General features: G+C 45.2%; 1 protein-coding gene across 5 annotated transcripts in view; it reads left to right on the top strand.

The window, feature by feature from the left end:
- Positions 1–454: 454 nt before the first annotated feature.
- The window catches only part of HIVEP1 (HIVEP zinc finger 1), a 142,260-nt gene continuing 117,343 nt past the window's right edge, over positions 455–25,371 (top strand). Inside the window, exons 1-2 of one of the 5 annotated variants that reach the window (XM_047733030.1) lie at positions 455–554; positions 7,298–7,441. In XM_047733030.1, coding sequence (XP_047588986.1) covers positions 7,402–7,441 — 40 coding nt within the window. In that variant the 5' untranslated portion in view covers positions 455–554; positions 7,298–7,401. Of the gene's footprint in view, positions 555–3,436; positions 3,787–3,938; positions 4,310–4,406; positions 4,559–7,297; positions 7,442–25,371 lie in introns of those variants that run through there. The other 4 variants (XM_047733029.1, XM_047733032.1, XM_047733028.1 and 1 more) reach the window with 4 other exon arrangements.

Below are 25,371 nucleotides of genomic sequence, written 5' to 3'. Positions count from 1 at the left end.
AAACAAAGCCTCCGAAAACATAACAATGCCACCTTGTTCTAAGTTTGTGCTAAGAGGGGAGGGGAAATGAATCTAATTTAGAAGGCCTGTGTGTGTGTGTGTTCTAACAGATGATACCACATGGCCCAGCTTTCCAGGATTTCTGGATTGGTGGATTGTTCATTTCGGTCCAGGTAACAAAGGACAGCCCAGGGCAAATGGTTCTTTCTCACTGCGGGGGGCGGGGGGGAAGAAGTGGAAATCCTTTACCGTGACCACCTGCTTCCCTCTCTTCAAACCAGCACGTAAAATGCCAAATATCTGTATATCATTCTCGGCCCAGAGCCCACGGTATAAACCAACAGAGGCGGAGCACCAGATAACATCAAAGCCCCAGGCAGGGGCCAGAAAAGGGGGGGGGGCAAGAGCAGCGGAGGGAATGAAGCGCCTCCCCCTAGCATTTCCTCTCACGCCCACTTCCAACCTAGGAGGCTTTTGGTATCTGCTTTTGTTGTTTTTAAAATTAAAAGTTAAACCCAGGAAGCTTTGGATCAGACTTTTGCGTTGCAGTTCGGGTAAGTTTTCTCTCGGTTCTTTTGTCTGGCGTCTGGCTCGGCGGCAGCCTGGGCGTGGGGGCAGAGTTGGCAGAGCGAGCGGGGGAAGGTTTTGTCGCCGAGGTCGCCCCGAGGAGGAGGGGATTCGGCCGGTGGCCGGGAAAGCCCGGCGCGCGCGGAGGGCGGAGGGGAGGGACGGGCGGCGGCGTGACCCGGCGGCCGGCGGGGAGGAACCTCCGGGATCTCCGCGTGGCGGCGGCGCTGCCTGGCCGCGCGTAGGGCGGAGGGCCGGGGCCGCGGGGCCGCGGGGCCGCGCCAGGGGGGAGCCCGAGCGGGGTCGGGCCGGGCGGCCGCGTGGGAACCGGGGCTAGGGACACGCGGACGGCGCTGGTGGCGCGGAGCCCGGTGGTCGCGGCGGGACGGCCGGGCCCCGCCACGAAGCCCCAGGGTGGTCTAGTGTTTTCCCAAAACTTCTGAGCAACGAAAATGTGTACAGAGTCCTGCCATGACACTGCCCTCACTTGAACGCCGCCCCCCTAGGGGGGCTCCAAAGCGTTCAGAGGGCCGGTAGGGATGCAGCCAGAGCGAAAAAGGGCCCTGGGAACCCCCTTCTCCCCCGCCCCCCAGTATGGTCACCTCCCCCATTGTTAACAGAATTTTTGACAGTTCAAACTGCTGTTCACCATTCATGTTTATCTTCTGGTTTAAAAAAAAAAAAATTATCTTCCCCCACATTCCGATAGCATTTGAGAAACTGTATTTAATTTGCCACAAAACAAATCGAAACTAGCTACTTTACCTTTTAGCTGGATTTCCTTGCGTTCTCATAAATAGGAAGTTAGACCTGCAGGCAGAATTAAGGAAAAGAAATTGCGTTTAGGAAATTCGAAACTAGGAAATAGGAAACTGTTCCGTACTGCATATATTTCAAATGAAAGTTTAATATTGACTTGCCACTCAAGAAAGTTAAGTTGTGAGTCTACTTAAGGAAAAAACTCCTTAAAAGCTGAAATGGCAAAATTATCTATTATAACTCCAAATTGCATGCTTAATCTGTTAGAAAGCTCACAACAATGCCGAATCCCATATAAACATTGTGTTCACAGTGTGCATTTGCTCTGTTCACCAACCACTGGGGTAAAGATATATTCATTCAGTTAGCATTTTGATTTAGCAAGTGACACCAGGCAGACTTAATCATTATCAAACTACCTTAATCTTTATCCTCTGACAGATTAGATATACTTGAACATTTAAATGAGTGTTTATCTTTTTTTCAAAAGCCCAGTTGGGAAGTTACGTTACATACTTTTAGATAACATTTACTTTTACAAAAGCCAGATTATTACATCACATTGAAAATTTAAAGATTGCATTATTTCATTGACAGGTTGAAAGTAAAGTATATGATAAACATCATTTCAAATTTAGGCAGTTCTTGGGTGATCTTTGCTCTTATGACCAAAGTTAGTTTTTAATAGGTATATTCCCCCCACCCCTTTTCCTTTTCTTTTCTTTTGGTTACAAGCTCTCCTTTATTGAGTATTACATTTTTAATCATTCCCATTTTGGTGCATTAAGCTTTTCTTAGCTCAGTGAGCTAGACTAGAGGTAGGATTTTCTCAGGGTAATTTTCAGGGTCAACCGTAGCAGGAAAAGCCTAGATGTCTTTATGGAAGCCCCAGGGAACAAAACAATTCAAGTTTGCACAGATGGCCCGCGTAGTGGGTGTACGGTCGTTTAGCATTTTTATTCCTTAAAAGGGGAAAGCAGTTTGGTTTAATCTGAGAAATTCTTCTGCATCAAATTTTTTGTTTTGCTTTATTCCTTCCAAGTTCAACGTGGCTCCTTAAACCAGTCACTTTTGCCTGCTTCTTTACGTGTACATGTGTGAATTTCTGAGCCCCCGATTTCTAACATTCTTTAGTAGTTCTAACCCCAAAACCTTCGTTACCCTAGTCCAGCCCCTCCTGATTTATTTCCATAGATTACCACTCCTTGCTTCCTCTACTGCTTTCTAGCAGCAAGGGTCAAACTCTGGTTTATGATAATTACTCCCTCTTCCCCCTTTCTCTTCTCCTCGGCGTCCTAGGAGCCAGGTCCGCTGCCCAGCCCCGCACCTCCATTTCCGACCCCAAAGACCCCTCCCCTCCCTGCCCCAAGCTGTCAGGCGGACAGGCAAGGGTTAACGCGCTGGCAGCCCCGGCTCTGGGAACCACCAGCGGGCTTTGGAGCGGCCTCTGGAATAACCTTGGCTTCCCTCAATCTTTTAATAGAACATCCGCCACCAAGAAGTGGTTTCAGTTCAGGGTTAATAATATGTCCCCTTCCACCCTCCAAACCAACACTCCGCCCCCCTCCCAGGTTTTTTTTTTTAAGTTGTTTTTCAAAGTTAATGAGTTTCAAGTTTCACAATGACTTTCCCCTTCCCTCAACGCGTTGCTGAGGAAACCCCCTTGGGGTCCCCCCCCCCCCCCCGCCCTCCCTTCTCCTTTCCCCTCCCCCATTCGGCCCGGGCGGGGGGCGGGACTGGGAGACCCCATGACGTCACCGGCCCGGCCCACATCCTGCTTTAGAAAGTAAAGAGACGGTAAAGAGAAACTACCGCCCCGCCCGTCCCCGCCCCTCTTCCCGGACCAACCGCCCCCAACTGCGCGACCCGGCCAGGCCTTCCCCGGGCCGCGTGACCGGGTGGGCCCGCCCCTCCGCCCCCGCCGGGCGCCAGTCCCCGAGCCGGCGCGACCCGGGGCTCCCGCCCCTCGCGTCCCTAACCCCGCCCCTCCCCCCCGGGGCCGCGCCACCGCCTCCTCCCGCCCCCCACTCCCGTCCCTGAGGCGGCCGGGCGGGGCGGAGCCGCGGGGCGGGCAGCGGAGGGGGAGGCGCGGCCCGGGGTCCGCCCCGCGGGGGAGACCCGGAGCTCCGGGCTCCACGCGAGCCCTGACCGGGGCACCTAACCCGTCCCCCACCCTGAGCCGCGGTGCCGGCCGCGCCTGTCCACTTGGGCCTCCGAGCCGGCGGCGGTGAACCCCCCCTCGCCCCTCCCCCGCCGAGCCCCCGCTGGGGTCGCCCCCTCCCCCGCCCGCGCGGCGCAGCTCGCGGCCTCCCCGCCTCCCGCCCCCGGGGATCCCCTGCCGCCCCGCCCACCCGCGGGAAAGCCTCGGACCTTCGCCCTCCCTCCCCCGCGCCGCTCGGCCCGCGCTCTTCCCGTCGCCCCTAAAGACGCTAAACGTGCCCTACTCTGCCCCGGGGAGAGGTAAAGCCCGCGCCCGCCCTCCGCACCCCGGGCCCCACGGCCCCGGGGGCCGCTCGCCCCGCCTCGCCGCCCGGCCCCCCGCCGCCCCCTCCCCGGCGGCGGCGGTCATGCCGCGGCCCGGGGCGCCGGCGAGCGCGGCCGCCTCCCCCGCCCGGCGCCTGCGGCCCCCGCCCGCGCGCCCCGCGCTTCCCCCCCGCCCCCCGGCCGGCTCCCCTGTTTAATATTTCAGCGCTGGGTGGTGTGAGTGCCAGTCGCCGGCCTCTAGTGTGGCTGCTGCTGGGGCGGCGGCGGCGGCGGCGGGGAGGGGGACGGAGCCCGGGGGCCGGGAGCAGCAGCGGGAGGAGGCTATGTTTGTGTTTGGGGTTGTCAAGTGAAGGAGGGATCCCGGGCGCCGCCGCCGCCGCCGCCGCCGCCGCCACCGCGCGGGGGTCGCGGAGATTCCGAGCTGCGGCCGCCGCCATCAGCAGCGCAGCTCCTGGGCCGGCTGCAGCGGCAGCGGCTCCGCCGGGCGTCCTGGCAGCAGGTTCGGCGCGGGCTCCGCGGCGGGGGCGCTGCAGCTGGGAGGGCGGCAGGGGGGAGGGTACCGGGGAGGGGGGCAGGACCAGTTCCCCCTCCGCAGGCGGGGGGCGTGCGGGCGCGCGTGTGTGTGTGTGTGCGTGTGTGCAACCGCCGACCTTGCAGAGGGGATGGCTGCGTGCGGGAGACACTTGCCACTTCTGGGCGCCCTCGCCGCGCGCGAGCGGCCCGAGCTGCGGTCTTGCTAGGCGAGCAGGTACGGAGGGACCCAGCCTCCCCACCCGCGTTCCAGCCGCAGACGCATTTTGCAAGAGGGTGGGGGGTGAGGGAGACCAGGCCTCGGCTTCCCAACCTCCCGGCTTTGTGGCTTTCTTTTCCTTTCGTTCTTTGCTCTAAGTGCCAGTTTACTCCCAGCCACCTGGGTAGTTTCTTTCCGGGTTGGGAGTACGCGCCTGCAGCAGTTGGGAAGCGGGCGGTGGGTTTGGGCGCGGGTCGGCTCGGGCTCGCCTTGGGGTCGAGCTGGGGAAGGAGTTGCTGCTGGAGAGGGGAGGGGGCGGTGGCGGAGCCGGCGGCGAGGAGGAGTCTCAGGGCTGCCGCGCTCGCCTCATCCCGTCCTCCTCCTCCTCCTCATGCTCTCCGCATCCACTCCGGGCTCCTTCCTGAGCTGGCACTTCCATTCCCCCTCCTCCTGGCATGCGAAGCGCTTTGTTCAGTGCAGCGTTGCAGAGGGGTTTTCCCAGGCTCCGCCCTCCACATTCATTCATGTTTTTTTCTCCTTGCAACTGTCTTTACGCTTTTTGATCGTGTCATGTTTTTGCTCCATGTAGTATTTATTTCTTTCCTGTAAAGGAACGGTTTATTACTCGTCCTAGTCGCTCTAGTGCCGCTGTCTTTGCATGTACTCACTTCCCCCCACGAGGATTTAAACATGGGATGGACAGCTAGGGACAGTGGGTAGGCAGGGAGCGGGGTAGCAGGGAGCTGTTACTGATTGGGAATTTGCATATTTTATATTTATGCTCTCGATACGGGATCACGTGATTATATTACATTCGGAGTTCACGCTTTAAAAACTTCCAAATATCGTGACCATTTAAAAGCTTTAAGTTTAACAAGGAATGTAGTTAAGAAGTCATACAATTTATTTGGCCCTAATGTTTCTGAATTCTCTATTGAATCAAGCTTCGTAAATCGGAGGGTGGATGTCTTTAATGCAGGGAGCTGAGGAAGCATGTCTTATAGATAGATCACTTAGCGTGGTGCTAGATAAAGTATATAGTATTTGGACATCGTATTTCTTATTCTTTGTGCAGTTAAAAAAATTGCAAATGATTTTGTGCAGTGCCCACACATAGCCTTATTAGGGATAAAATACTGAAGTACTAATTGTAACCTTCTTTACTTCTGTTTCTTCTTTGCTGTAATGAAATCATAAATTTCTAAAACCTTATACAGGGATATCAGATCTAGCCTTTCCCATATAGGCTTTCTTAAGGAGAATTAATATTTGAGTAGTTTTGTGTGCCAGGCAGTGGACATCCACATTGTTTAGTTTAGACCTTACAACAGCCCTGTGAAGTGGATAATATTTCCTAGTTTCACAGTTGGGAAATCTGATCTTCAGAGAGGTTAAGTACCTTAACAAGGCCACACAGTAAGGGGATAGAGCCTGGCTTTGTACCCAGTACAGTTTGACGCCAAAATGTATAGTCATGACTTGGGCTCTACAGCCTCTTGACCCTAATTCATGGAATACCTATTATCTCTGCCGAGGAAGTGAGCACTGAGACTAACTGAGTCATGTGTGCCACATTGTTTAGAGATGCTGACCATGGGCAGGTTAGTCAACCTCTCCCCAACTCATCTTCTTATCTGTAAAGCAGGTAAATGATAGCTATCTAACCAGTTATTATTAAGACCGAATTAGGTAATGTGTAGAAAGTACAGAGGCACCCTGCAGGGGCTCAGTAAGTATTCTCTTGTTTCTTCTACACTACTGGGTATGACAAGTTTTAAACAAAGCATTGCTTAGTGATGAAACATAATTTCCCCCTTAATATCATCAGCTTTATTCCAGGAAATCAGAACTAAAGTTTTAGCTCTGGGGTCCGTGAGGATCTTGTGGAAGAGGAGACAGAGGTGGCTGATTTGGGAAGAGGGATGATCAGGTTTTGAATTACTATTGTTTTGGCATATTGCATTTCTGGTCATTGTGTTTAGGATGTATAAGTCAGGACAGACCAGGTGACACTGAAGTAACAAGCAATTCCCAACCGTCAGCCACTTAAAACAACAAAGGTCTCGTTCTTGTTTATGCTGGGTGATCATGGTAGGTTAGCAAGAGCCCAGCTCTGTGTTGCAACACTCACTGTCTGGAACAGTGCCTGTCCCACTGCAGAGGGAACAGAGAGCGCCGGAGGATTTTGCTTTGCTAACCAAATGGTATAGGTTGGAAACAGTGCATGCCTCCTCCACTCATAGGTCATTAGCCAGAACTGGTCACTCATTGTAGCTAAACACAGAGAAGCATAAAGTACAGTCCTGGCACAAGCCTAGAGAAAAATACTAGAAAAATTGGGGAGCAGTTCCAATAGCAACCACATATATTAACTGAATCAATTCAGTAAAATAAGATGAATGAGACATGGTCCTTGTTCCCAAAGAGCTTGATGAACCAGGAGCCACATTACATGGAACATAGCCCTTTTATAGTCTCAGGCTATACTTTAATTGTATTCTGTGATGTCACTGTAAAACACCGTGGAGTGAATCTTTTCACTCTTCTTTGATAAAAGTACAGTGATTTTTTTTGTTTTCTTAGTGAGAAAGCCCAGAGAGTAGCAAAATGAGATATCCTACGGTTAATTAAAAGTTAGTAAGTTTTTGCAGGTGTTATCTTCCATTGGGTTTGGGTGAGTGCTGGACTCTAACCATGACTTTTGAAGTGTATTTTTCCTTTGAAGGTAATAAAGTGTGATTTTTTTTTCTTTTTTAGCACATGAATTAATTGATGGATGTTGAGTTTAATGGAGCTACCTTTTTGTGACCTGCTCTTCCTACAGTTTCTAAGAAGAAAAAGGGGCCCCTGAATCAAAGAAGATGCCTCGAACTAAACAGATTCATCCCAGAAATCTAAGAGGTAAGGAACTGCATGAAACAGAAATAAGGTTTACAGGAAATCCTACAGTAAAGTACTCCTTGGGTGACAGGAATGGCAGCTTGCTGGGTGTTGACCCTGGTCCACAGTGAGCACCTGGAGGCCTCCATTTCCCTTGTTCGCTTCCAGTCTTCTGCACAATTCCCATCTCTCAGAAAATGTTTCATAAATATTTGTTGAATGAATGAATCGCATTTGACAAAATTATAGTGCCCTCCCAACCATTAGTGTGAGTGTGAAAGTGAGAGATTTACTTTCTCTTAACAGAGACAGCTTTTGCCTGGAGGAATCTGAAATGAGTAGCTGGATATTCTTTGCCAATATGATTTTTTTTAACCCCTCCCCCATACTACTTTTGAGATTCATTTCTGTACAACTGTATAGGTTAGATTATCAAGAAGTGAAGAGAGTTGTGGTTGACATTAACTCAGGCCATTATTTGCAGAACTCAGGGGCAACATGACCTGTTTTCCATAAAGGAAGCAATCAGTCAAAATTATGCATGCTATGTACATTTCATGCAAAGGTGGAAAATGCGTGTTGCTCCTTCACTGTGGAGAGATTTTAATTTTAGGAGAGTAAGCTTAATTTAGTTAATTGTTTTGAAAGACGTATGTTATTCTAATGTGTTGTATCAACTGGGAAGAACAATTATCTTTTATATTCCATTTTAGTAGATAAGGGTATAGGAGTGCGAAACAAGGAACAGTTACAGCAAATATAAACCCCAACAGGGTGAAATAGCTTATGATGTATTTACTATTACAGAAAAAAATTCTTAGGCACCTGCAAGGTAAAAAAATAGAGATCAAATAGATTAATTGGGAGATGTTCCTTTGTGAAATAAGTTTGGCCAGTCACTGTGGGGTGATCATTGAAAACGTGGTCAATTTTGTGGCCTCCTCGAATCTGGAATGGTGTGTTTCCTATCTGGAAGAGTACTGGAACACTCTGCTGGCCTAGATGGCTGCCTCGGACCAAGTTCAAATTGATGATGATACCACCAGTGTTCAATGAGGTGAGGATTTAGGTAGAGAACGTTAAGTCTTGTGTGCTGAAGTCTGATTTTTCCAAGTCCTACAGACAATGTTAGGAACTGACCATGTATTTGTCTGTCTTTCTCACTAGAACTTGAGCTTCCACAAGTAGTTACTTTCTCTTATTTACTCTTAGAGGCAAAGCCTTCACACTCAAGGTACCAGCTGAGGTTGACATCTGGAGTCCTGGGCCCAGCTTCTCTAATTCATCTGTCTAAAGAGGGTACACCAAGGTAGCCTGGGGGTGGTAGTCACCTTAGCCCAGCACAGGTCCTGGCGGCTAATAGGAGCCCAGATATTTGTTGAGATGAGTACATGATGGATCTTAAAGTATTGTTTATTAGGTGATAAATAGTAAACATTTTTCATATTTAAAATGTATACAGGTGTACCTTGGAGGTATAGTGGGTTCTATTCCTGAACACTGCCAAAAACCAAATATCGTGATAGAGTGGATCAGATGAGTTTTTGGGTTTCTCAGTTAATATAAAAGTTATGTTTGCACTCTGCTGTGGACTCTGAAGTGTGCGATCGCATTGTTTTTTAAAATGTACATACTTGAATTAAAAAATACTTCGGGCTGAAAAAATGCTAGTCATCATCTGGGCTTTCAGCAAGTTGTAATCATTGATCACAGGTCATCGTAGCAAATATAACAATAACGAAAAAAGCTTGAAGGATTGCGAGAATTACCAAAATGTGACACAGAGACACGGAGTGAGCGAGTGCTGTTGGATCTGCTAAACCCAGGGTTGCCAGAAACTCCTCCAATTTGTAAAAGATAGCGTCTGCAGAATGCAACAAAACAGGGCACAATAAAACAAGGTGTGCTTGTACTTTGTAATATTCTAGATCACACGGCCATCCGGAGAAATGCAGATGTTAGGCCACAGACTATCTTCCTTTCTGTACCTAATGTACAACCCACTGGTTAGTTGTTGAGCTGTTCCTGTTGCACTGTTCTAGGAGGCAGGGATAAAATGATCCTCAAGCCTAGACAATGAAAGAGCATGGGGTTGAGGAGGGGAGGCGGGTACACATGCGCCTTTGCCCGTGTCGTAAGGGAGGAACAGGGGTATGGACCTTCCTCAGAGGCGGGACCTCATAACATGTCCTGATCGTGGTTGGGGGGCAGTTTGGTGCCGGGCAGTGTGGGAAGGGAAGAGAAGCAAAGGTACCATCTGAAGTGGGTTCTTAGGGCCGAGAAATTATGCACAAAACTGATAAGACAGGGTGAGTGTGTTTCATCCTGGGGTAGGAGCTTATGAAGTGACATGGGAAATCCAAGCCAGTTGGAGTTCTTCATTACTGGAGCCTACACTGTTCTGTTCGTGGGGAGGAAGGGGTAGGAGACTGGGGTGAGACAATTAGAAATCAGGTCCTGAGGGTCCACCAAATCTGAGTCTAAATTTAGTATGCAGAACTGAAACTTTGAATAGGAAAGCTGGCTTCTTTTCCGAAATTCAGATGTTTTTAAAGTTTTCTAAGAGAATTTGAAGGAAGTTCTGTTCTGGCCCCTCATTGGGAGTTTCAGAGCTGCTTGACTAAGGCAGTGAGTGATGACTCAGACACTGAAGAGGAGATCAGAGTAGATTAGCACAAGACAAACTGCAGAAGCCACGTCCTCAGTGGGACCTGCAGACTGGCCAGGTCCAGGGGTGGGGTGGGGGTGGGGTACGAATGGACTGGGGGCTTGGGCAGCTCTTTGTAGGCGAGGCTGCGAGTCTGAGCCAGTGAGCTTACTCAGCAGAGAGGGATGAGGGCGAGGCTGTTCCTGCCCAGGAAACCCCAGTAAACAGAAGCACAAAGGCAAGAAAGTGCTAAGGTGTAACACTTCTAGAATTTCCACTTCTCTTCTAAAAATGTATTTGAGGACTGTATCTCTGGGCACAGATTGGGGGTTAAAGTAAGAAGATATGTTCTGAATTGCAATTCCTCTGTTACTCCTGAAGAAACTGATTTTGCTGGTTAAAAAAAAAGTAAGTAAACATTAGCTAGTAAAATGAATTGTTTAGCATTTAGTTTGTGTCTCTCTGGGACCGTTGAAATACCATGTTTGTTTCGCCTTACCTGTCTCCCGCTGCTTTGACTTACAGAAAACCTACCACATAAGTTAGCTATGAAATGGGGAGAGAGGAAATCAGAAGACCAGAAGGCCAGTCACAGCCCACCTTGCTCTGGCGAGCACATTGCTCGCACTACTTTAAGTGCATTGCTTCTTTCTAGGTGTCTGTCAAAAACAGTCTGTGAAATACTTTCTTGTGTTTGGTCATTAAGTCAGTAATAAAAGATATATACTTAAACTCAAATTATATGTTCATTATGTTTTTTTTTTGTTTTTTTTTTTTTTAAAGATTTTATTTATTCATTTGACAGAGAGAGATCACAAGTAGGCAGAGAGGCAGGCAGAGAGAGAGGAAGAGGCAGGCAGAGAGAGAGGAAGAAGCAGGCTTCTGAGCAGAGAGCCCGATGCGGGGCTCGATCCCAGGACCCTGAGATCATGACCTGAGCCGAAGGCAGCGGCTTAACCCACTGAGCCACCCAGGCGCCCCGTTCATTATGTTTTTATGGCAGTTTTAACTCTTAAAATATAATTTTTCTTTGATTTATTCTATTCTTCAGCTGGTGTTGGTGTAGTCCTAAGGCTATGCAAAGCTGTAGGGTAATCCTATTCTAACTTTCTGGAATATAAGTTTTATTTGGGGGAAAAATACATATACACTCGTGTGTGTATTCATGTATTAAAATATCATACAAGTCATATATGAATATACAAGATTTGTATGGGTTTAAAGAGGCACGTACACAAGGCTCCTGTAGGAGGTGGAATTTACAGTTCTCTGCTGTTACAGGTTCTTTAGTAGAAAAGTATGAGAACTGATATGTTAAGGGTAAGATATGGATTTGAGACAAAACTGAGACAGAGTTAGAATGATGGGAATCTGTACAGATTGTAAGAGTGGGGTTTGTTGAATTCTAGTGTCTTTCCCCATGGCCCTATTAGCCAGATAGAACCTTTGTCTCTGGTGCTTGTCTGCGTGAAGCAGATGGGGAGAGTTTAACACTGACCTATCCTTTCTTTTTATTTTTTTAAGATTTTATTTATTTATTTTAGAGAGAGCTAGAGAGTGGGGGGAGGAGCAGAGGGAGAGCGGCAAGCAGACTCCACGTTGAGCACAGAGCCGGACGCCGGGCTTGATCCCAGGACCCCGAGATCATGACCTGAGCTGAAATCAAGAGTCGGATGCTTAACTGACTGAGCTACCCAGGAGCCCTTCCTGACTGACATCCTTTGTGAGGGTGAATGAGAATTTCTGAAGAGCATGAGGGAAACACTTCGTGTTCAGAAGGAAGGCTTTTTATCTTGTGGTAGGTTCCCTGGAGTGGGGCTCGTGGCCACTCTGTGGCCGACTCTGGGGCTGGGGCTCCCATATGTGGTCTTGATGAATGTCCCAGCCAGGCAGGGCCCCCTTCACCAGCGTTCGTTCATTTCTGATCAGCCATCTCCCCCACCTTCCCTGGCCTTTGCTTGGACTCAGGTAACCCTGATACAGGAAACAGGGACTTGCTGGGGTTCCATGTCAGTCTTCTTAAGAGAAAGGGCTGTTTTTCTCTTATGCCGGTCATCATTGTGAATGTGTTTTCAAAACTTTGGGGAAGAAAGAACATTTTTTAAGTTGAGTTTGGGCTTAAGAGTTTCAAAGACTGATGTATTTAAAGTACAAGATTGGAAGTCAGTGTAGAAAATACCAAGTGTTAACCTTTTGCAAAACGGTGAATTTTTTTTAACCTTTAGCAAAACATATTTGGGGAATTTCAGTGTGGCTGTTTTTCATTTTTATTGGTTGACTGTGTTTGGCTCTGAACACACTGCTTTATTATAACATGAGAAGTAAAGGGTGAGGTCCACACGTGGGGTCTGTGGATGCCCATCATCTTGGAAGGTAAAGTCCAAGGTCCTGAGTATGGCTCGGACACAATTGGGCCTTCTTGTTCTCCTGTGTATCTGATGAATAATCTGACATTTCAAGAGCTCAGCATCTAGACCCAGCATTTCTGTGCTTGTTCTTCTTTCTGGAAGGTATTTCTTTCCCCTCCTCATTTCCACTCTGTTTTCTTATTCTGCGCAGGAGTTGTCTCTGCCAAAGTAGATTTCTCTTCATCTTTGAGCCCCTCCCCATCTCCTACCTTCTCCCTAGCTGCTGTGCCCCCCTGCGTACATGGTGGACCTCCACAGCTTATGTCTCCAGGTTCCTTACCGTGCTTCTAATACTGCGTCGTCATCATTCTGCAGATCTTCCTAGCCGGGTAGGACTTCCATGTCAGAAGAGCTTGTTTTAGTCACCCATCCGTGTTCAACAAAAACGTATTTGCGTTAGCTATTTAGCAAACAAGACAGTTAAAGATGATTCGTGTTCTCCAAATGTGTATACGCTTCTGAACCTTGATGCGCAAATGCTTCTCGTGATATTTGGTGACCTCTGATTAAAAAAACCTGTTATAATGTGAAATTTTCATCGCCAGAACCAAGTTGTTATTTATTAACTTTTGTTTTACATTCGTTTTTGTCCTGGGAGTCCTCAAGTTTATCTCTTTGGTACATTTAATTAACGTAATGGGTAAAGTGTCTGGCCTCAGGTCATCACCGGCTAGCTGTGTGGCCTTGGGCAAGCAGCAAGTGTCAGTTCCTCCTCTGCAAAGCAGGGAGAGTGTGTGAAGATGAGGTAACACCGCAACATTTAGCACGATGCCTGACACCAGGTAAACACTCAGCATCACTTTCTCTAAAGAACTGGTTTGTGCCGAACTCTTGGGTTGCATGTGCTTTGCAAACAGAGGCCACCCAGGAGTGGTGTGATGCTGCTCCAGTGTGCACAGCGTGAGTCAGCCATACGTCTTACGGTCTTGGCGGTCCAGGGCTGGGGATGTGGAAGAGAGTCATCACTGTAGGAAAGAGTTTGGGAAGGACAGTTATCACCCAGAGTGCTGCCTCCTCGGTCCGTCCCTCCGCACAGATTCAAACCTTACCTCGTGTTTTGAATCTGGTTCTCAGGAAACTGATCATCAAGTCTTCTGTTCTATTGTAATGGAACTGCTTTTAGAAGCCTTCCATGTTCACGATCTCCTAGGATGGAGGTGAGGCGCCGTAGCCCACACTTGTGTTTATGTTCTAAGACGGCACCGCTCTCCGTCCCTTATGCCCCCGTCTCGTGTGGGACCTTGGAAATCCAGTGGGTTTTCAGGAGTAATCTGATGAATGTGAATATTTTAATTTGCTAGCAGTGCGGGGACCCACTCCAGTGACTTCTTGTATCAGTCACCTGTCATGAAGAAAATCTCGTTTTCTTGTTCCGTGGGGATGGTCTTGTTGGGCTTATAAGTAGATTAAGTTTAATTTTGATGATTTTTATTTTTTTAATTTTTACTTTTGTGTATTTTTTTTAAGCTTTTATTTGAGAGAGAGAGAGAGTGAGCAAGAGAGAAGGAGCAGGGGAGGGGCAGAGGGAGAAGGAGAAGCCGACTCCCCGCTGAGCAGGGAGCCCGACCTGGGGCTTGATCCTGGAAAACTGCAGGTTCACTACCTGAGCCAAAGGCAGATGCTTAACCTTAAGCCACCCGGGGGCCCCTAATTTTGATGATTTTTAGATGGAATTCCAGCTGTTCATGCACATTGTTTTTCATGTTTGAATGTTAAGTCAGCAGTTCTATGTAGACAGCCTTAAGATTTGAGAAGTCAGAAGTCTTGTAGGGTAAACAACCCATGGCTTAGAAACAATTTTTTTGGTAGATGATTGCAGCTAGGAAGGAAATAGTAAATAAGTTATAGTTAATGTTTTTGATGAAAGAGGTAAGGAAGGTATTGAAGTTATTAACAGCTGTCATTTAAGCAGCTGTTAGTTTGTCCAACTGGGATAAAAGTAGGAGAGTAGATTTCATAAAGCAAGCCTCCCATTTGTTTTCAGATCATTATTTTTCAGCTCATATTGAGAGCTTATTGGCTGCTCTTGGAATGCTTATTAACATTAACCAAATGCTTTTTTTCTATTTGAAAGCAAATACAAAATGTAATAATATGATTAATCAGAGTAATGATTTTATTTTAGAACATCTTTGCACAAAATATGTTCTGATGAGCTGTAATTTTATCTTATCATAGAATTGGAAAATACATAATGTATATAAAATCTCCTATTATATCCATACATGTATTTTAAGCACCACATTTAGAATCTATGCCCCATAATTTGACCATGTCTGGGACAAAGTTGGTTCTTGTGTTATCTGAAAAAATACTTTATGAATAAATCAAATGCCTTATTTTTTCTTTCCTATATTTATTATTTTAAAACATTTTAAGAGTACTCTTTTGCAAACTAATAATGTGCCAAAATTACAAATAGTGCTCAGGTATTCTTAGGAAGCCCTTGGTATTTGTAATGTTGTCACCTACCAAACACTGCACGGCAAAACCTTGTAACCAAATAGTGTCCTTTCTTCTCAGTACTCAAGTCATTCCTCAGAAGGAAGTTCTTGTTGACTATTAGGCTTTTATTTTGGGATTTTTATTTGGGGTAGCATTGCATTAATTTTGACTTTTTAAAATAAATTTAAATAATCTTTACACCCAGTGTAGATCTCGAACTTAAAACCCTGAGATGCTGCTCTACCAACTGAGCCAGCCAGACAGAACTCTTTTTTTTTTTTTTTAAAGATTGTATTTTAATTTGAGACAGAATTGGCAGGGCAGGGGCGGGGGTTGTCAGGGAGGGTCAGAAGGAAAGGGTCGAGTAAACTCCCCACTGAGCAAGGAGCCCAACACAGGGCCCTCAAACCCGGGACCCCGGTATCATGACCTGATCCGAAGGCAGACCGCTTGACTGACCGGAACCACCCAGGCACCCCCAGGCGTGACTTTTTAAAATAAACTTAAGGGTGGGAGGTTGGGGGCACCAGGTGGTGGGTATTGTAGAGGGCACGGATTGCATGGAGCACTGGGTGTGGTGCAAAAATAATGAATACTGTTATGCTGAAAAAATTTAAAAAAAAAATAAAATAAAATAAACTTAAAATGTAAGGTTCTTAGAAATTTTCTAGAATGAATTTTGTTCTAGAAAATATTCTAGGGCCGTGCTGCCATGTTAAAGTACTTTAAAAAAAAATACAGTGATGATTAACTAGTTGGCTGTTAAGTAAGTAACTAGAAGAGCCGTCCTTTAAGTGTTAGTGGACCCATAGTAGTCTAAGAGTTATTCCTGCCTAATTGATGTCAAGCTGGATTTTTATGGTACTTGGGTATTTATATACATTGATATTTCTGTGTGCCTGTATGGTTAGAGCGTGAATTTACTCAAACCTCCTTTTGCTTTGCATTTGGTAGTGTAGTTATGTGCTTATTTCCCAATTCTTTAAAAGATTTGCCAGTGGGGGCGCCTGGGTGGCTCAGTGGGTTAAGCCTCTGCCTTTGGCTCAGGTCATGATCTCGGGGTCCTGGGATCGAGTCCCGCACCAGGCTCTCTGCTCAGCGTGGAGCCTGCCTTCCCCTCTCTATCTGCCTGCCTCTGTGCCTACTTGTGATATCCCTCTCTCTCTGTCAAATAAATAAAATCTTTAAAAAAAAAAAAAAAAGATTCGCCAGGGAAGAAAAGGACCATCAGCATGTAATTGCTTACTATTGCAGTATTCAAATAGAAGTTAAGCATTCAACTGGGGCCATGTTTGATAGTTTAAAAAGAAGTAAAAATGAGCTGGGCTGATACATAGCATAGGGACCTGGGACGTGATATTGACCAGTGCCAGACGTGTGTCCGGGAGTTCTCTGTCCCGCTGGCTTCTCAGCCCTTGGAAGACAGTCCATCTTTCTCATTTTCCAGTTGAGAAAATTGGCCAGAGAAGTTTAAGTGAATTGACTTTTGAGCAGCTTGTTTGTATCTTATTGGAGAGGTTTGTGGAGGGGTGTTTGGTACTTTTTTCTTTTAAATCATACTGCTTCCCCTAGTTATGTTTCATTGTGGGCTGGCGGCAAGAGGGATGTTGTGTTTGATCATTTTTAGGGTAAAAAGAGCTCATCTGTCCACAGGTCTGTGTGCTAGGCTCCACTCAGCGTGCTTTTCATATTGTGTTTGTGTAATCCTTCCAGCTGAGAGAGACAGGGTTGTTGCCTCCGTGATGTAGACATGGGGAGGAAGCACAGAGAAGTTGCTGGCAGCCCAGGGCCCCACAGCCAGGAGTCTCCAGCGCCTTTCCTCTTCTTGACTGTCATGCTAATACTGGCCCGTGTCGATAGCAGAGTTCTGTGGTTAGTACGAGCTGACAGATGCTCTCCATCCCAGTCACAAAATAAAGTTGTCCAGCACTGCAGGTAGAGCCAAGGTCACTCAGAAGATCAGAACTTAAAGGACCTTTCTTTCCTCTCTTTAAGTCTAATCGGCTAAATTCATTTCCGAGCTGTTGATGTCTCTATTACTCCAACCTGGATTTGCTATTACAAACAGAAATTTCCAAGCTCTTCGAGAGAGAGAGTGGTTGTCCCACTCTCTCTCTCGAGGGAGATTTTTGCTTACTTATTTACTTAGTAACATGGAGTTGGAAGTAGAGATACCTTGCTTGAAATGGAAAATGGCAGTGTTTTTTTTTTTTATAATTACTTTTTTATTTTAAAAATTTATCTTTGAAATGTAGTTGACATACAGTGTTATATTAGTTTCAGGTGTTCAACATAGTGATTTGACAGTTCTAGACATAGCTCAGTGCTCAGCCTTGATAAGTGTAGTCCCCATCTGTCACCAGACGACGTTATTACGGTATTGTTGCCCATATTCCCTATGCTATACTTTCCATCTCTGTGACTTACTTCTTTTATAACTGGAAACTTGTGCCTCTTAATCCTCTTCACCTGTTTTGCCCATCCCCCATGCACCTCCCCTCTGGCGACCACCAGTTTGTTCTCTGTGTTTATGGATTAGTTTCTGCTTTTAATTTGTTTTGTTTTTGAGATTCCACGTATAAGTGAAATCATATGGTATTTGTCTTTTTGTACCTAATTTCACCCATCACCAAATCAATCCATGTTGTTATAAATGGCAAGATTTCATTCTTTTTTTATGGCTGAGTAATATTCTGTTGTATATGTGTATCATATCTTTATTCTTCTGTGAGTGGACACTTGGGTTGCTTCCATATCTTGGCTATTGTAAATAATCCTGCAACAAACACAGGGGTATCTGTATCTTTTCGAATTAGTGTTTTTGTTTGCTTTGGGTAAGTACCCAGTAGTGAATTACTGGATCATATGGTATTTCTGTTTTTAAGAAGAATGGCAGTATGTAAATGGAAGTCTCAGCCTAACAGTTGAAATTTTAGACATAAATGCTTGAAAACTATTTCTGGGAAAACTAATGTGAAAATATTAAAATTCTAAGAAAATATAGATGAAAACATTTTATAATTTTTCCTCATAAGTAGGTACAGAAGAATATAGAAAAAGTGTACTATTTTAGATCTGTTTGGACTCTTCTAGATTGTAGATGTATATGAAGGGCAAATGAAAGAATGAAAGGGAGATTTTATCTGTCTTCCTTTTAATTCCACAGTGAGGATGCTTAGTATGCTATGCTTAGAAATAAAACCCTCACACCTAGCCTTCTGAGGGCTTTTCATCTAATATGTCTCCAAATGTATGAAAAAGATCTAAGGGCAGTATAAAGCAACAAATTTAAGATTAATATGGAACATTGCAGCTCTCAAAGGGAAAATGAGGCAAAAACAAACTGGTTGAGATAAATCAATCAGAAAATACTTATTAGAGGAGTTAACTTTTTTACAAATGAAAACCTGAATGAAGCAGAGATTTGAGATGAGCTTTTAAAGAAAGGAAGGATAGATCAGTAGAGAAAATAAGTTGTTTTGAGACTTTGCCGGAAGATAGAATAGGGAGAAAATCATACAGGAGTGGTTGTTGGTCTTGTTTGCTTGACTGGAGTGGATTTCTCAATGAGCTTAAAACTTTAAAGAAGAAAAATAAAGGAAACTTTGTAGGTTTGACATGTGTAGTTTATATTTACAATAATTATAAAATCAGCAAGTTGAGTTGTCTAGTAAGTTGAGTGTTTATAAAAGGTTAGAGGCTAGAGACTACCTTACAGTACTTTGAAATTTAAAGATTTATTTACTTATTTTGAGAGAGCGTATGCATGCACGGCTGGGAGGGGCAGAAGGAGAGGGACAGAGAATCCGAAGCAGACTCGGAGCCAAGCATGGAGCCTGACGTGGGGCTGGATCTCATGATGGTGAGATCACTACCTGAGCCGTAACCAAGAGTCAGACACTTAACCGACTACACCACCGAGGTGCCCTAATACTTAGAAAGTTAAAAACAACCTCCCCACAAGAGGATTTTTTGGAGCAGTGAAACTACACTGTATGACACTGTAATGGTGGATACATGTCATTGTACATTTGTCCAAATCTATAGAATGACAGCCCCAAGAGGGAACGTAAACTGTGAACTCTGAGTGACGATGTCTCCACATAGGCTTATCAGTCACAACCCGGTCTTTGGCTTTGGTGGGAGATGCTGATAGTAAGAGAGGCCATGCATGTGTGGAGGAGAGGGCTATATGAGAAATCTCGGTATAGTCCCCCCAATTTTGTTATGAACCTAAAACTGTTCTAAAAAATACAGTATATCCTAAAAAAAAACACCTCCACCTAGGGTCAGTATGATTTGTTGCTATCCAGGAAAAGGATGGTAGGTTCAAAGAATGAGGCAGTCTCTTTCTCTCTGTCTGTATTTCAGAAATTCATCTTCATACAGATGAACGAACTAGCAAAAGAATCATATATGACCTTGAGCAAATAACTCAAATTAAGTTTCTTTCATGAGAACAACATGGAGTGGACAGGGGTTGGGGGTGGGGTGATGTTGACCTGTAATTTTCTTTTTAGCTTTAAATGGTGGTTATTCTAAGGCAAGGGTCATCAAACCACAATCTAATGGTCGAATCCAGTCTTTCACTTGTTTTTATAAATACAGTTTTATTGGAACTCGGCCGTGCCTACTCATTTACATATGCCTATGCCTGCTTTCCTGCTATAGCAGGAGTTGGAAATGGCTCAGAAAGCCTAGAATATTTGCTGTCTAGCCTTTTACAGTTTGCTGATCCTTGTCTATGGAATAGAGGGGAATTGGATTACTTATTTAGAAACCCCTTTATGTTTGGGAATGAGTAAGAATGCTCCATCTGTCGTTAGAGGACCATAGGAATGAATTATAGGGGATCTCAGAGGGTCTGTTTGAGGGTCTGCTTCCTGCCAGGCATGATAAGGGAATTCACATTCATTTGGTCCTGCGGTGAAGGGAAAGCCTTAGAGGTTCAGTTGGTCTTGACAGAAAGATTTAATTGTTCTTGATGTTCTGATACCAGATCATGGGTCTCCACTCAAAAGGCTTGGGTCATCAGGGGGCCGTTCTGTTAGAGCACTGTCCTTCTTCCAATTGTACTGTGTCCCTTAGTCACCTCTATATTTAACTCACAGTGGTAGAATAATATCATAAGCACGATTCCCAAAGCCACCAAACCTTTTGTGAAGGATTGTTCCTCAGGAAAATGGGGCCTGGGAGGCAGTCCCACCACTTGAGAGTGATGTGCCAAGAATGGGACCTGTTATCTGCATCACTGCTATTGACACATTAGGGCCGGCAATTTGCATTTCGGTTTCAGAGAACGTGATTGCATTTCTGAGTGTCCGAATTCTCATATTACCTATGCCACCATCTTTAATCTCCAAGTAATTATTTCTGGTGGTTTTGGGGTGGTGGAATGACAGTGAGTAGAGAAGATATTTTTATGTTCTGGTTTTGTTTTACTTTATTTTGCTTAAGTTTAAATACTTTATGTTAAGGATGGGCTTGGTTGAGTTCATAGTAATTATTTGAATAGTTTGAGAAACGCTTTTTTTTTTTTTGACAGAGATCACAAGTAGGCAGAGAGGCAGGCAAAGAGAGAGAGGAAGGGAAGCAGGCTCTCTGCCGAGCAGAGAGCCCGATGTGGGGCTCTATGCGGGGCTTGATCCTAGGACCCCGGGATCATGACCCGAGCCGAAGGCAGAGGCTTCAACCCACTGAACCACCCAGGTGCCCCTGAGAAACGCTTTTGAAAACAATGCTGATTTGGCACACCTGGGTGGCTCAGTCGGTTAAGCGTCTACCTTCAGCTTAGGTCATGATCCCAGGGTCCTGGGATGGAGGAGCCCTGCCTCGCGTTCCCTGCTCAGCGGGGAGTCTGCTTCTCTCTCTCCCTCAACCCTCCCCATACTCATGTTCTCTGTCTTTCTCTCAAATAAATAAAACCCTTAAAAAAAAAAAAAAAGCAAAGCTGATTCTCCACAGACACATTAGAACATTAGCCTTGTTATTGTGGCACCTGCCAGTGTTATCATGTGGCTCAGAAACTGTATGACATTCAGTATGTTAAGATGTGACCTTCCTCAGTGAGGAGCAGAGCCACAGTGGTCACAAATGGAGGTGAAAACAGAGGGCTACTTTGGAAGCCTCTGCCTGGACTTCTGTAGCCCCTGCTGGAATGGGTTGGACACACTGTGGAGTTCAACAGCTCTGCCCCTGTCTCCTACCAAATTACGGTCTCTATAGTAAGTTGAGTATTTACAAAAGATAGGTCAGAGGCTAGAGACGACCTTATAATACTTTGAAATTTAAAGATTTATTTACTTATTTTGAGAGAGACCGTAATGGCTTACACATACAAGTCCAGCCAGCTGTGCAGAGATTTGATGAGCGAACATAGAAATGATGTTCAGGGGACGCCTGGGTGGCTCAGTGGATTAAGCCGCTGCCTTCGGCTCAGGTCATGATCTCAGTGTCCTGGGATCAAGCCCCACATCGGGCTCTCTGCTCAGCAGGGAGCCTGCTTCCCCTTCTCTCTCTGCCTGACTCTCTGCCTACTTGTGATTTCTGTCAAACAAATAAATAAAATTAAAAAAAAAAAGAAATGATGTTCAATTTACATGTATAAGCATATGGGTCACTGCATGGCAGGGGGGTTAAGAGCATTATTTGGCCTTCTATCTGTTGATAGTTCAGGTTGACCTGTTAATGTTTTGGTCGAATTAATGCCGTATGAGTGATGAGTTACATGCTTCCCATTTACAGTAACATTTTCAGGAATGTGGAGTTCCATTAAGTTTTTGTGGAAAGAGTGCATTTTTTAGTCTCCAGACAGTAGTTAATTGCCTCAGAAACCACTGCACTATATATATATATGTATATATATACATATATATACATATATATTTTTTTACAGCTTTTCAAGATGTAATTTACATGTAATAACATTCAACCATTGTAAGTGTACCATTCAATGAAATTTTGTAAACTTACAGAGTTGTGCAACCTTTACCACAGTCCAGTTTTAGAACACGTTCATCACCCCCAGCATTTCCCTGAGCCTGGTAGGAGTCAGTCATGCTCCCAGGCAACTGCTGGCCTGGTTTTTGGCTCTTCACAGTTGCCTTTTCTGGACCCTTAACAGAGTGAGATCATACAATTTACTGCCTTGTGTCTCTAGTTTCTTTCAATGAGCATGACGTATTTGAGACACACTTACATTGTAGCATGTATCAGGATTTTTTTTTTTTACCTTTTATTGCTAAGTAATATTCTGTTATATGAATGTATTACCTTTGTGTGTCCATGCAGGTGATGGCCATTTGGATTGTTTTCAGTTTTTGGCTCTTAGGACTAGTGTAAGCAGCGATGCCCAAGTCTGCAGTTAGCTTCAGTGCTTTATAAATGCCACTTAAGGCAAGTGGGTTGTTAACATCTGTTTTACCTGACATAATTATAGACATTCTGGCTCTCTTAGGATTGCTGTTTGCATGGTATATCTTTCCTGACCCTTTTATTTGAGCCTTTGGATTCTGTGAACCTAAGCCTTGTCTCTTGCGAACAGGGTGTCGTTGGAATTGTTCTTTTATTCAGCCTGACAGTTTGTCTTCTGTGTGGGGTGTTCATTCCATTCACTATGATGTGCTTATTGTTGGGTATATTTAAGATTTATTTATTTGAGAGGGAGAAGGAGAGAGAGGAGAATGCATACAGGGGGGATGTGGGGAGGGAGAGAGAATCCTCAAGCAGAGCACACAGCCCAACATGGGGCTCACTCCTACAACCCTGAGATCATGACCTGAGCCGAAACCAAGAGTCAGATGCAAACTGAGCCACCCAGTTGCCCCTATTTGCCTCCTACTTTTGTTCTTCTGTGTGTCTCTGCCTTGTTTTGTATTAAATATTTTTTTTGGTATACAGTTCTGATTTCTCTGTTGCACTTGTTGTTTTTACTCTTATTTTTGAGTAAGTTTCTTAGTGGTTGCTCTGGACATTATAATATGCCCCTTAATGTATCCCTTTCTACTGAGAATGATACTACTTGAATCATTGTAAAACATGGAGACTTTGATCCTTTATTGCTGTTCTTGTCAAAAATGTTTCATCCTTTTATGTTAAAACCCTAGCTATACAGTGTTAAATTATAGCTTTCTACAACCTGAAGTTTTTAAAAACATTTAAGATAAGAAATGAGAGAAAGCAGTCAGTCTTCAATCCACTGATGTCTTTGCCATTTCTGACACTCTTCATTTCTTCATGTGGATTCAGATGATCTTCTGTGTCACTTCTATTCAACCTGAAGTTCTTGATATAGCCTTTTTTATAAGGTGAGTCTTCTAGCAGCAAATTGTCTTAAAAAAAAAAAAAATCATAGAATGCCCCCCCCCCTTTTGAGTTTTGAAAAGTAGTTTTCTGGGTATAAAATTCTTACTAATAGCTAGCGTTTTCCCCTTTCATCACTGTGGACCTTCTACTGCCTTCTGGCCTCCATTGTTTCTGATGAGAAGTCAGCTGTGTGTATGAGTGTGTGTGTGTGTGTGTGTGTGTGTGTGTGTGTGTGTTGTTTTTCTCTATGCACAATGAATTGTTTTTTGCTTGCTGCTTTCAGTTTTTTCTTTGTCAGCAGTTTGAGCACTCTCTGTTTAGGTGTGGATCTCTTTGTATTTATTCTATTTTGAGTTAAACCTCTTGGATATGGAGATTAGTGGTTTTGTTGTTGTTGTTTTTATCAAATTTGGGAAGTTTTAGGCCATTATTTCTGAAGATTTTTTTTTCCTCACCCTTTTTCCACTACACATATGTTGGTAAACTTGGTGACATTAGGTTCTGTTCATTTTTCTTTCATCTGTTTTCTTTCTGTTCCTCAGACTGGCTAATTTCAACAGCACTATCATCAACTCTTCTCATTTTTTTCCTTATACTAGCTCAAATTTGCTTTTGAACCCCTCTAGTCAGTGTTTTATCTCATTTGTAGAATTTTTCACTCTGTTCTCTTTCTTATGATTTATGTCTTTTTTTTGAGGTTCTCTATTTCTTGAGTTATCATATTTTAATTCTTAAAGGCATGGTTTCTCTCAGTTCTTTATTTTAATTTTCTGTTTCCTTCAGTGCTTTAAACATGTATGTTCATATGATTGCTACTTTGAAGTCTTAATCTGTTAAACCAAACATCTGGGGACACTAGAGACAGCTCATATTGACTGCTTTTTCCCGAGTATGGGTCACGCTTTCTCTTTCTCCTCATGCCTCTCAAGTTTTTTGTGGAATATTTTACCCTCAGGTAATGGATTGGAGCAGCTCACTTTACTGATTCTTGCCACGTGTGTATTTTGTCATTGCTGTTGCTGTTCTGTTTGTTTCTTCTCTAACTTGCCTTGAATAAACCTGCACAGGCTGTCTCTCCTGTATGGTACGGTGTGGCTGCTGCTGTCTGCTCGGATTTGTTTTCTTGTTGGTCCTTGAAACCTCGTTTCCTAGGGGTCAACCCCGTGGCTCGTAGTTTTGTGTTCAGCCAGTGACTGACCAGAGGTTGATCTCGAGTCAGTAGAGCTTTCCCTCTGCCGCTGGATTGGTGTGTGGGCCGGGGAGCACATGCAGTTCTCAGGCAGGTGTTGCGTCTGCCCTGGCTTGTTCTTTCAGACGAACCCCCTTGCATCTTCGTGGTGCATATAGGTGTAGGTTCCATCATCGAGGAACGTGTGGGTGGCACGAGTCCACTCTGAAGTCGACGGGGCGTATGCAGAATCTCTGGTCAACCGGGGCTATCCGTGGAGAGTTTATCGGGGGCAACCGTGGTTCTCTCAGCTCCCAGGACTCCCTGGTGAGTCTCAGCCAGTTGACTGGGGTCCTGCTTGCCTTGCATAGGACCTTAGCTGCAGGCTAGCCAGACCCCCAGGCCTTTGTGTTCTCCTGCTGATGGGATTGCCCCTCAGACAGTGCTCCACATGTAGTGGCCTGGACTGGTGGTCTCAGCCCACCCTCCCAGCTGAACGATTGCACTGATGGAGCTGGAGGCGTAGGGGTGGGTCGTGCTGCACGGTTCCCCCCTCAAGTTCAGTGCTTTTCCCAAGAAACACTCATCAGTTTGTGATTGGCTGTGGTTGATTTCTAGAATGCTGAACTGATGGTTTCTGAGTTTTGTCTGGCTTTGAAAGTTGTGTTTTGGGGAGAAGATCTGCCTACTTCATTAGTTTTGTCATTGCTGCCTTTTCTCTGAAGGTCTTCTGAGCCCCACCCTGGCTCCGGAGGGCGTCAGTTTCAGGCTGTGTTTTTAACACGCCTTTTACTCAGGACTGCTCACAGGGACCTGTCAAGTGGGCCGAAAATCGAGTTGCTTTTGAAAAGATAGAAAAATTGAGATGATTGTGCCCTTAGGATACTGGCATGGCCATTACTGGTAGTGAAAATCCATACTACTCAGTTGAACACTAGCTCACTGATGACTTTTTTTGTCTAAGTTTCTGTCACTGAAA

The sequence above is a fragment of the Lutra lutra genome, chromosome 6, assembly GCF_902655055.1.
Source record: "Lutra lutra chromosome 6, mLutLut1.2, whole genome shotgun sequence".
Lineage (NCBI taxonomy): Eukaryota > Metazoa > Chordata > Mammalia > Carnivora > Mustelidae > Lutra > Lutra lutra.
Note: the sequence above shows the minus strand (reverse complement) of the source record. Positions and strands in the feature narration are given on the sequence as shown.